This window comes from Mobula birostris, chromosome 23 (assembly GCF_030028105.1).
Source record: "Mobula birostris isolate sMobBir1 chromosome 23, sMobBir1.hap1, whole genome shotgun sequence".
Classification (NCBI taxonomy): domain Eukaryota; kingdom Metazoa; phylum Chordata; class Chondrichthyes; order Myliobatiformes; family Myliobatidae; genus Mobula; species Mobula birostris.
In genome coordinates this window covers 37,024,924-37,037,973 of record NC_092392.1, presented here as the reverse complement: position 1 = coordinate 37,037,973, position 13,050 = coordinate 37,024,924, and the positions used below count along the sequence as shown (strand labels likewise).

Genomic DNA, 13,050 nt, shown 5'->3' with positions numbered 1-13,050 from the left:
GCAATAAATTTGAATACCGGAAGGAGAAATTGAATTTCGTGCTATCAGGTTGGAGGCTACCTACCCCAGACTGAATATAAGGTGTTGCTTCTCCACCCTGTGGTGGCCTCATCCTGGCACAAGAGGAGGCCATGCTTTGACACATCAGAATGGGAATGGTAACTGGAATTAAATATATTTGGTCACCAAGAAATCCTGCCTGTGGCCGATGATGCGGAGGTGCTCGACAAAGTAGTCCCCCAATTTATGACGGATCTCACCAATGTAGATGAGGCCACATTGGGAGCACCGATCACAATAGGTGACCCCAGCAGATCTGCAGGTGAAATATTGCCTCACCTGGAAAGACTGTTTGGGCCATTGAATGGCGCAGGTGAGGCAGGAGGTCTATAGGTAGGTGTAGAACTTAGGCCCCTTGCAAGGATAAGTGTCAAGAGGGAGATTAGTGGGCAGGGATGAATGGACCAGGGAATTGAGGAGGGAACGATCCCTGCAGACAGTGGAGGAGGAGGGGGGAAGATAAAGATAAGTTTAGCGGTAGGATCCCTTTGGAGATGGCGGAAGTTGAGGAGGATAACGCGTTGGATGCGGAGGCTGATGGGGTGCTAGGTAAAGATGTTTTGAACAGAAGGGAATGGGTTCGTCACCACCCACCATGATTGTCTCCAGTACATCTAAACCTACAATCATCATCACTGATGTAAGATCAGTCTTCCAGAGGGTGTACTTATGAAAAGCATTGGGCACAGAGGGTCCTTAGATCCTGCTGTGGATTAGCTGTCAGGGATCTTTGAAGGTGTTTTTAACCTCTGCACCTTCAGACTGTGGTTCCCTTCTGCTTTAGGAAGACCACTATCATCCCAGTACCCCCAAAAAAAGGCCTTAATGACTGCTACTGCGTGGCTGTAACATCCACCATCAGGAAGTGCTTTGAGAGGCTGGTCGTGATAGGCATGAACTTCAGCTTTTCAGTCAACCGTAACCCACTGAAATTTGCTTACTGCTGTAACAGGTCTATGGTGGCTGTCATCTCCCTGGCCCTACATTCATCTCTGGAGTATCTAGACAGTAAAGGCACCTATGTCAGTTTACTGACTATAGTTCTGACTTCAGTACTATTTCTCCAACCAAACTTATTATGAAATCAGACACCAGGCTTCAATGCCTCCTTCTGCAATTGGATCCTTGACTTCCTGACCAATGGACTGCAATCTGTAAGCAAGCAGCAATACCGTCACAATTATTATCAATATTGGTGCTCTACAGGGCTGTGTCCTCAGCCTCTGGCCTCCCTGTACACTCATGATTGCGTGGCCGGATTCTGCTCTAATTCTATCTCCAAGCCGGCTGATGATACCAGCGTAGCGGAGCACATTTCAAATAATGATGAGTTGGAATATAGGAAGGAGAGAGGGAGTGTAGTGCCATATTGTAATAACAACAAACTTTTCCTTAATTTCATCAATGGAGCTGGATCAGAGAGTTCAGAAAGAGGAGTGAAGCACATGCTCCTGTCTACATCATTGGTGATGAGATTCAGAGGGCTGATGGCTTCAGGTTCCTAGGTATGAACATTGCCAATAGCCTGTCCAACCAAGTTGATGTCACTGCCAAGAAAATTCAGCAATGCCTCTACTTCTTCAGGAGGCTAAAGGTGTTCAGTATGTCCCTATCGACCTTTAAGCATTTTTATGCTTACCATAGAAAGCATTCTGTTTGGATGCATAGCAGTTCGGAATGGGAATTGCTCTGCACAAGACTGCAAGAAACAGCAGACAGCTATGGACACATCATAGGTACCAACCTCCCTCCATGGATCCTTTCTGCCCCAGTAAATCAAAGTCCCCACCCACCTTGGCCATTCTCTCCTCTCATGCAGAAGTTACAAAAGCCTGAAAGTACATGCCACCAGGCTGAAAGACAGCTTCTATCCCATTGTTATCAGACTCTTGAACAGACCTCGTGCTTTCCCACTGCCTCCTCATAATGCTTCTGTTTCCTTTGTTAATAACCTTAAAATAATGCTTCACGCTTCATTAGATCTGGAGTATAATGTTATGGAAATAATTGTTTCATATGAATAAAACTGAGCCATGTACTGTATTAAATTGAGATTTAATTTCAAATTATCAATCCATAATTTAATAATTATACAATAAAATGAACTCTCGACTTCACAGTCCACCTCATTATAATCCTGCACTTTATCACTTAACTGTACTTCACTTTTTTGGTTGCTTTTACAATTTATTCTGCATTGTTATCATTTCACCTTATTCTTCCTCAGTAATGATTTGATCTCTATGAACAGTATGCAAGACAAGTAGACTTGTTACCAAGATATTTCACAGTATCTTGGAATGTGTGTGACCAAAATAAAAAAAAATGTTACAATATGCAACACACACAGAATGTTGGCAGCATCCATGGAAATAAATAAGCTGTCACCGTTGTGGCCTGAGACCCTTCTTCAGGACTGTTCTAATATGATAGATTTCAAAATAATCAGCTGCTCACTTTGGTTTGGAGCAAAGCAGTGAGATTTTCTCATGATTAGATTTGCTGCATTTCCTCATCACCATACAGCTACATTCTTCTAAAGTTCATTTCCTAAATAATTGGAAGCGAGATATATTAACACTTTTAATATGTTACGGGCAATGGTAACTGTGTTTCTCTTGTGCAATGTATGGGGTGCTGAAGGGAAGATCTTTTATCAAAGATCTCCAAGCATCTGCATATGCATTTGACTGAGGTTACTGTCTAGATTTGATTGTAAATTCTTGTGGGAGAGAACTCAAAATTGACTAAGAGTGGAATTTGGTTGTTTCATTTCGATACTACAGACAGTAGTTGTATGGTGCATAGAGCTCTTGCTTTTAATTCAGCCATTTTCTTTTGGCACCATTATTGGCCTCCAGTTTGTCACTGGCCTGGGCTAAGGACTTTCTTTCCAGTGACCATCCAGTTAAGCTATGCTGACATAAATGTGAAGTCCATTTATTCCCCCAGTACAAAGCTAAACTGCTCTAAAGATGTTTGGCATAAGTGAAACTCCACAAAATTGGAAGGTTAAGGCAGTTGGGATGTTGAAATTTTAGAAACCTGAAGCCAATCCCACCCAATCTCAGACCCAACTACTACTCAGTTTTAATGGAAATACAAGGGGATAATGGGTGGCCAGCATTCCTCACATATTTTGATAAGGGCGTGTACCTCATTGTATCTGCTGTCTGGTTCCAACCTATAAAATTTGGTCTCCTGTGCCTCAGGAAATGTGGTAGTTGGGCAGAAATGATAACAGTCCATGGAAGAAGACCGTTCCAGCCATGTTTGGAGCTGGAATATGCAGGTGTATTTCTGTTCTGTTTCCATCATCCTCTCACCTCGTCACTAGAACCTACCCACACAATCGAACATCTACCACACAGACACACCCACACCCAAAATCTGGCTCCTCATGATGTAAATTATCCCAGTAAGGTGTTAATTCCTTATGTACAGTACTGTGGAAAATTCTATATATAGATAGATAGCTAGGGTGCCTAAGACTTCTGCACAGTACTGTATTTGTCAATGTGGACTGCGGGATGGGTGTGGGACAGGCAGCGGGGAAGGAGTGCTAGGGGTGGAGGGGGGGTCATGATACAGTCACACCCTACCCAGCCCTTCCCCTTTTCCCAACCCTGCTGCATGCTTCCCCCTGCTCCCTTCCCACTCTCAGTCCACGATAGAGACCCATCAGAATCAGATTTATCATCACTCACATATCAGTGTTGTACTTCTCTATAACTTTAATTCAGGTGGAGAATAGACAACAGGTACTGTGGCCATTTATGGAAACTCAGTGATATACAGCACTGTGGAAAAACATTAGGTACATATATATAGCTAGGGTGCCTGAGGCTTTTGCACAGTACTTAATTGTCAATGTAGAGCAGAGAGAGAGTTTGCAAATCTAGCGGGAGCATGGGATGCTGGAAATGGTGGAAGTGAAGCACCAGAGGAGGGGTGTGAGACAGGTGGCAGAAAAGAAGTGACAGACGCGGAGAGTGGCGGGGTGCAATCACACCCAGCCCTGAGATACCAGGCAAAGTCATTTTACTCCAAACAATTGGTTTATTGATCGTTACAGAATGTGCCTCTGGTGCTTCCTGCTCCCTCCTCTCTCCCTCTCTTGCTTCCCCTTTTCCCAACCAAGATTCCCCCCTCCCTGCTCCCTTCCCACTCTCAGCCCATAACAGAGACCTATGTCAGAATCAGGTTTATCATCACTCACAAATTTCATGAAATTTGTTTTTGTCTTTGCGGCAGCAGTACAGTGCAATGCATAAAATTACCACAATACTAAGCAAAAGTCTTTGGCACCCTAGCTATATATATCTGCCTAAGACTTTTGCTTAGTACTGTAACCGTAGTGCTCTGCAATCCCACATGGCAGCTTCTGGCCATTTTAAATGATGGTGTGCTGACAGTCCCTTTCAGCACCTCCATAATAAAAGCAAGAAATGCATCTTCTCTGTTGCTATGGCTTCTTCTGCAGCATTTCCTGTGTGAGAGTTCCACCCGTCAGGAATCATAGAAATCTGTAAAATATATAGAAGCCATCCAGTCCATCATACCTTTATCATATTTCCTCTTGCTTTAGTCCTAAATATTCCACATTCTCAAGGATCCATGCACTCGCCTTTACAATTACATCTCCAGATAGAGTGGTTCTTGATTCTGAGAACCTGACTGGTGGAAAAAAAATCTCCTTTCCATTTCTCTACTAGATATTTTGCCAATGCTTTTAATCTATGACTTCTAGTTATTGACCCACTCACTGAAGGGAATAGTTTTTGTATTGTAACCTTTCATTGCTCAGAGAACCTTAACATCTTTAGTTCCAAGGAGAACAGTTATAATGTTTACAACCTAACCTCTCTTTGCAGGTAATATCCCTCATCTACAGTAAATCTCCTGTATATTGTTTTAAATTCCTGGATTAGCTTGCTGGAATCAAAAACATTCATAACAATGGTGAATCAAGATCAGCCACATGGTAGCTGGTTTCAAGTGAAATCCTTATTCTTCACAAATGACTTTGAATCAAAATGAGCTTCAAAAACATCTTTTAAAAAGACAAAGAAGGCTTGTCACTTCCTTTATAATATAGTATTATTAATAACCTGGGCTTTTCTTCAAGGGTGGAAACTGAAATTTGCAAGCAATTGCAATTCTATGAACACCATTTTCTGCTGCAACACTGACCTCAAGGTATACTAATTTAGCTCACTCACAAAAAGGGAATTCCAGAAGATAACCTGAAAGGAATACGCCAATTGAACACAACCCCATCACTGTATTTAAACAGAACAGTGTGTTCTAGTAGGAAGAATAGTCAACAGATTAGCTAGTTGATTTTACAAGATTTTATTTGGAATATAAAAATCCGACCTCAGTTGCATCATCCCAAATAACATGTTTGAGCTAATAAGACAGCGAATCAAGAGTCACAGAGTCATAGAAAAGTACAGCACAGAAATAGGCCCTGTAGCTCACCCAGTCTATGCCTACTCCCATCGACCTGCACCAGGAATATAGCCCTCCAAACCCCTACCATCCGTGTACCTATCCAAACTTCTCTTAAACGCTGGCAGTTCATTCCACACCCTCACAACCTTCTGTTTCCCCTCATGTTCCTCCTAAACTTTTCACCTTTAACCCTTAACCCATGACCTCTAGTTGTAGTCCTACCCAACCTCAGTGGAAAAAGCCTGCTTGCATTTATGCTATCTCTACCCTTTATAATTTTGTATACCTCTATCATATCTCCTCTCAATCTTCTATGTTCTAAGGAATAAAGTCCTAACCTATTCAGTCTTTCCTTATAACTCAGGTCTTCTAGACTTGCAACATCCTGATAATTTTTTCCTGTACTCTTTCAATCTTATTTACGTCTTTCCTGCAGATACATGACCAAAACTGAACACAATGTTCCAAATTAGACCTCACCAATATCTTATACAAGTTCAACATAATATCTCATCTCTTGTACTCAGTACTTTGATTTATGAAGACTAATGTGCCAAAAGCTTTCTTTACGACCCTATCAACCTGTGACACCTCTTCTAAAGAACTATGTAGCTGTATTTTCAGCTTCCCTTTTTTTCCTATTGCATTCCTCAGGCTTAAGGAGTCCATTGTCTTCTGAGTCCAAACCCTTATAAAACACAAATGATAAAACACCAGCATGTGATGAATAAAGATATTCATTGTTGCCCTCAATGAAATTAATGTAACCCAGTGGCCTAGGAAGGTCAAGTCAGATTCACTTTCTTATGATGCTTACTTAGGAGATCTTCCAATGTAAAATTAAAAAATAGACTTAAGTTGGGTCAGAAAGCTTTTAACGTTGGTGATACATATTCCCAGTAGACAGTACTGGAGGGCTATATTCAATGATAAATTGGTAGTTTGGGAGACAGAGGCAGGGAGTGCCATCTTAATCAAAAAGTTTATCAGTAGTGTGGTTAATATGCTTCATGAAAGAGGCTTAGTCTGCTAAGTTCTTTTTTTCAAATTTTCATAAATGTGTTTTTTTTTTGCAAAACCCTCTTCATTTCTTTCTGTAAAAATCATTGCATGATTATTAGAGAGGGAAAATGAAGATTAAATTGTTTGCTGAATGTTTTAGTCATGTTTAAACATGACTCCAGACAAGGATTGATTTACCCAGCTGGCATCCATCATTATCAAAGTTCTTGTTAATGTGGAGCTTGGAGTTATTTTTACTTTGCATGTCAGAAGATGAACTTTACAGGAAGAAAGCAACAAAATCAATTAATTATATATTGTTGTAATCAATTAATTATATGTTCTTGAAGCTAAAATAAAATCATTTTACTGCAATGTATTTCCTTAGATTTATCTTCTATCCAAGTTTGGAATAATAACTTGTTGGATCTTCAATCTTATGAAAAATTGAAAATCCCTTGAGCCAACAACATCACTTTGACTGATTTGGATCCCATTATTGGAGAATTGGGAGATCACTGGCATCACTATAGAGAATGCAGGTGCTATGCATCTCAACTGACTACATTGAATAATGGTTCAACTTTTAATTGGATTATTTTATACCAATGCAATTTGTTGAAAATCTGAAATTCGGGTGGTTTACTTAGCTTAATGAGTTATGTTTTTTTTCATATAAATTGTTCTGGATCTTAAGCAGATGAAGAGGCAATCTGGATTGCTTTACAGTAATAGTATTTAATGACAAAATTTGCATAGAAAGACAAAGAAGAGAAAATATGCTGACTGACATACAGGACATGATCTATTAAATTAGATTTGTTTGGTTACAAGAGTTACAAAGACCTACTAATAAAAAGTAAATAAAGTATTAATAGGGTTGCAAGGTCTGATCAGAATAATTATGGAAAAAAGTCAAACTCAAAAATATTTTCATCATTATTGTCTTTATTGGTTTACCATTAAACTCTTGTATTCTTTAGCTCTTGGATATTTTAAATCTCAGTTTTAACATTTTACTTCCTTAGAAGCTTGTGAAGATTTGGCATGAATCTAAAACCTTGACAAACTTCTATAAGATGTGTGGTGGAGAGTATAGTGAAAGTATTGACTCAGTCTGGCATGGAAACACCAATGCCCTTGAATCGAACATCCCACAAAAACTACTGGCCAGGTCCATCATGGTAAAGCCCTCCGCTCCATTGAGCACATCTCCAAGGAATGCTGTTGCTGGAAAGCAGCATCCATCATCAATGACTCCCACCACGCAAGCTCTCTTCTAACTTCTGCTATCAGGATAAAGGTACAGGAACCTCAGGACACACACCACCAAGTTCAGGAACAAACATTGTCCCTCTACCATTAGGCTCTTGAACCAGAGGGGATAACTTAACTCGCACCATCACTGTACTGTTCCCATAACTTATGGACTCACTTTTGAGGACTCTTCATCTCACGTTATCTATATTTATTGTTTATTTATTTATTTATTTTTATTTTTATATTTGCACAGTTTGTTCTCGTTTGCACATTGGTGCTTTGTCCACCCTGTTAGGTGTGGTATTTCTATTGTTTTTCTTGGACTTACTGTGTATGCCAGCAAGAAAACAAATCTCAGGGCTGTATATGATGACATAATATACTTAGATAACAAATTTACTTTGAACTTCAAACATGGAAGGAAGTGTGTAATCTAATTTTTAGTTACTATCTTTTCAAAGTATATAATTTCAATTTGTTTTCAATTGTATATGTGAAGGACAGCATGATAGCATACACAGTAGCATAGTGGTTAGCACAACACATTACAGGACAGGTGATCTGGGGTTCAACTCCATCCGCTGCCTGTAAAGAATACATCTGTTCTCCCTGTGACCACGTGGGTTTCCTCTGGGTGCTCTGGTCTCCTCCCACAGTCCAAAGATGTACCGGTAGGATGGCTAATTGGTCATTGTAAATTGTCCTGTGATTAGGCTAGGGTTAAATTGGGGATTGCTGGGTGGTGCGGCTTGGTAGACTGGAAGGGTCTATTCTGCACTGTATCTCAATAAATTAATAAACAACTGAATATTCTCCATCATTTTATATATTGGGGTAGATAACAAATTAAGTTAATTTATAGTGTAAACAGTTGCTGCAGATGATCAGGCTCAGACTTGAGGAGCGTAACTGAAGATGTCATTCTTTTATATTATAAAACTGTAAATAACTTCAGAGTGAAGTTGATTTACTGGTACATCATACTACTATGTATCTTGCCAGGGCTGGTCATTTTACTAAGTTAAAGTTAGAACCATACAAGAGGACCTACAATGTTGTCATAGGCTTGAAGGTTTGCATGCCTCAATGACTCGGAGAGCTATGTTGGCTGGAATCTGGATTTTATGTTTTGGCTCTTGCTAGGGTCACCCATGTCAATCAGGTCAAAATTTAGAGCCCAGATTAAGAGTGGGCCACCGGTCCTCCAGATTCAGGGTTTCCGTCAGAGCTAACAACCCTGACAGGTCAAAAACAATTGTTATGGAAACAGCAATGAAGAATTCTCCTATATCTGGGTGTGATGCTATGGACAGACAGAGATGGTGGACCTTAATCGGTGTCCTAGATGCCAGTGACATAATGGGCAGTTAAGTAAAGTTAGAACATTAAGTGTATTGTTACGTTAGTACAGTATCTCTGTGATTCAGAATACTTTCATGCTGTTTGAGAGGAACCTTCTTCGTTAATAATGTTCAGAAGTGCGAAATATAGGTCAGGGTGACACTATTTTGCATCAGTTTTAGAAATGGTCTTCTGGAATGCTGAAGCGAGTTAAAATACTAGAGTGTGTGGTTTGTGGACTTAAATAGAACAAATCAGTTTTAAAATTGTAAATAATAGCCTTACCCCAGATGTAGGTTTCAGACTCAGAAATGAGTGGGTTCACTATCACTCCATATGCAGATAGTCTGGACCCAGGGTGCTGTGCTGTTGAAGTGAGTCTTTAAAATGAAATATTAGTGTATTGTCACCAGGCCAAAATGTTAAACTCCACCTATCTGTACTTCACCACTTTCTCTACAACTAATAGGAGAGGGTAATAAATCTGTGGCCTTGCCAGTGAAGCTCACATCCTAATAATTATTTACTTGAAGAAAGATCCAAACTGTCTGCTTGTTTCTATTAAAAGTTTCTATTGCACTTCCTGCCAATAATTTTCCCTCAACCAGTATCACAGGAACTAATTACCTATCAAACAACATCCCTGGTGGTTATGCACTTTAAGTAGTGCTTTCCATCCATTCCAAAGGTGATGTTGCCTCAAAGGTACGTAAAGTGTGAAATATGTTGGGATGCCTTGAAGACATATAGGTGCGCTTTACATTAGCAAGTTTGCTTAGGTCTTTAACTTACATTAAAATGCACAAACTTCCTGAAATAGTCTAGTATTTCTGTTGCACTAACCAGTCAGTTGATAGGCCGTACTGTGCGAGGCTGCCCGTGTGATGTTACGGGCGGGGCGGGATATGTGGCGGGCAGCGCCCAGCTCCAGATGTAACCGCAGCACTGCCAGAAATGCCCCAAAGCACCTTGCCCGCTTGACTGAGAAATGGAAGATTCTGCAGAGGTGAGAGCAAGAAATAATTCCCAGCGGGTGTTTTGTCCTTATTGCTGATGGTTATAATGAATATTGCAGACAGCGATAGAATGCGGGTTGATTAAAGCGTTTGACTGTCAGCTTTCTGTCTCCAGTCGCAGCACACAGTGCGCTGGAATGTTCATTCGAGCTGTCACACCGCATGCAATTTGATCTCTTGGTTTATTGATTTGATAGTCTGAAGGTTCTACTGCAATATACATCATCTGTTTTTCCCATCTGTAAAGGTACTTAAGCCTAAAACGGATGTTAATATTTTACACTTCTTTCTTTAGCTGAACTTGATATGGAATGCTGTAATTCTGAAATTTGAGAAAATAATTTATTTATTTTTTGAATAAAATATTTCACTTGAAACAAAGAAACGTTTCAGTTTGTCACTGGGCAAAGCTTTGGATACCATTCGTCTAAATGGTGGTTTCCAAGTTTATGTACATTGAACCCGACTAAGTGACTTGCAAAGTACCACATTCACCTACAGTAAATCATGGCACTATAACGTATCAAATGTCTTATCCGGCATTTAAAACGATCAACATTTACTCACACAGGGGGTTGCGCTGGGCGTTTTGCAGTCTATAACTGTTAGCCTGTGTATCGCAAGCATATCACATATTGGGAAAGGGGTAAATTATGGCAAGTAAAGCCCTCGACGCAGTTTAACTCATTGGTACCCGCGTTGATAACGAATTATGTAACTCACATGCACTCAATTTCTGCTTCTTCGATGTCTGTCGCCGGTTTAAAACCTTTTTAAAATTGCTGGATGATATGATGTAACCCTTGGCGATTCGGACTGCTGCTGCCGTGGTGTATACAATGACGGTGTTGCTGCCAGCGAGTGGGTCCTATCGCTTAACGTGGTTATTGATCACAACGAAACTCGGCTGGCACGCTGTGGCAGACTGGGAGAGCGGCGGGGGGTAGATGCTCCACAATCCACTGCTAATTTCAGATGTATTCCGTCTGACGTCAGGAGAGGATTTGCCCGAACGTGTTTCCCCCCCCCCCCCCCAATCCCGCGAACCTGACAACCGGATCAGGATGCTGGCTTGAAATATAAAGAGTGCCGAGTTGGGAAAACAGGAATCTCCCCGGGCTGGGGGTTAGTGGGGAGGAGGAGCGGCAGCGGCAGGCAGGCAGGCTCACTGTGAAATTGCCCCGGCAGCTCGCAGTGGAGAAGTCTCCGGGATGACTACATTTTACTAATAAGCCGAGATCGCCCCCCTCCCCCATAAAAAAGAGTATTTAAGAGCCAGCTGTTGAAGAAAGGGGAGGGCGAACAGAGATTTCGCTGAGCCTGTACCTGAGGGGGGGAAAAGAACAAGCTTCAGGAAAGTGACGGCGGGGGATACAGAGAAGAGCCTGAGCCTGATCCGGAGCCAGGGAACGGGGCGGCTGCCGAAGCTCCCCCGGTGTGTTGGGCCGGCTGCGTGTGTGTGGAGTTGCTTTAAAGCGTCGCCGGCGGACAGAAGCAAAAGTCCGGCCGGCAGATCTCCTCCCCCTCCAGATCATGAGCTGTCCGCTCTGCCCCAGGAGTGGAGCTGAGCCGCGGCGAAGCGCCAGGTTGTCAGCAGCGGCGTGCGGGGACACCTCCCGGTGAAGTGAAGGCAAGGGACGGGCAGCGAGTGTCCCCGCCAATACCTCCCCCCCCCCTCACCTCGCCCAACAAGCTACAGCTGTTTTCATTGCCGGGAGAGGTCTGGCTGGGGGGAAGAGAGCGGGAGAGAGGGTTCCGCCGTCCCACCGGGAGTGAGTTTACCCTCGGAAGGGTCGAGTGCGGAGACCGGGTGCAACGAGGAGCCGGAGAGAGGAACGCCGCCTCATCCCCACTGCATGGATCGAGCGGAGCCGGGCGGCGCGCACCCCTCGCCCCTCTGAAGGATTGCACCGTTTCTGGGCCGGAGGAGGAGAGCAGAAAGGGGAAAGGCACGGGCTTTCTACATGCTCCCTTCTGGCGAAGAGTACCGCTTGCTGCCAGCCACTCAACCGCCTCGCACCATGCAGCTCCTGAAAGCTGTGTGGGCTTTGGCCGGAGCCGCTGTCTGCTGCGTGCTGCTGTTCGTTATCCATTCACACTTCCTAAAAGAAGGTAAACACTTTCAGTTACTTATCCTGCACCCTCCCTTCCTTCTCGCTTCCGAGTTTTATTTGCGTCTTTTGGTTACATGACAATGTAAACAATCTCGGAGATGCGGCGAAACAGTGAGTTAGTTGTTCCGTCATTTGGATATACAATCTACCATTATAAGCAAAATCAGAGTCAAATCTTCTCAATTATCTCCTGATACTGTCAGATTGCAGCCTATTCCATTTACAGACCTGTCTTTTATTTCCCAAGTGTTGCAATAGTCGGGCTGGCTTGGATTTTTACTACTTGGAGCTTGAGGGTTATATTACCTTGAGTTAACCTGAATGTGGAGAGGTGGTGAGAAAGGAAGGAGTGAGAAGGGGAAGGATTCACGTTCTTTCTCCTCGGGATTCGCGGCGGAGCCGGGTAGCAGTGTGAGATTCGGCGGAGGGCGCTGTAACTCCGCACTTATAGCCGGGTATCCGCGTTCTCTGCCGTCTGGTTACTGAGGGGTTTCTCTCCGCCGTTACTTCCACCTGGCATTCAGCTTAATTTTCCTCCCACTCCTCATCAGAAACTTCCGGGCGACAAAATGCGGACATTGCTTTATACCAGATTTGCGTAAATAGTAAAGTTAGCCTTGCAGAATAGAAGAGCGTTTTTTCAGCCACGGACTGTCGGTTTGCTGAAATGTTAGTCAGCGCTTACGCAACACCAAGTGCAGTTGTGCGGGAATTACATTCATCTGAAACACAGTCCAGGCCTTTCTGTTAAATATATAAAAAACTGATTGGATTAGCTCATCTGAGTAAAACTCCCTCTC

General features: G+C 42.5%; 1 protein-coding gene across 4 annotated transcripts in view; it reads left to right on the top strand.

Annotated features, from left to right (window-relative positions):
• The window catches only part of LOC140186825 (chemokine-like protein TAFA-5), an 854,343-nt gene that overhangs the window by 185,787 nt on the left and 655,506 nt on the right, over positions 1–13,050 (top strand). For 3 of the 4 annotated variants that reach the window (XM_072241437.1, XM_072241435.1, XM_072241434.1), the window contains exon 1: positions 11,230–12,248. The exons of the other annotated variant lie outside the window; for it this stretch is intronic. In XM_072241437.1, the coding sequence (XP_072097538.1) occupies positions 12,101–12,248 (148 nt within the window). In that variant the 5' untranslated portion in view covers positions 11,230–12,100. Of the gene's footprint in view, positions 1–11,229; positions 12,249–13,050 lie in introns of those variants that run through there. 4 annotated transcript variants of the gene reach the window in all.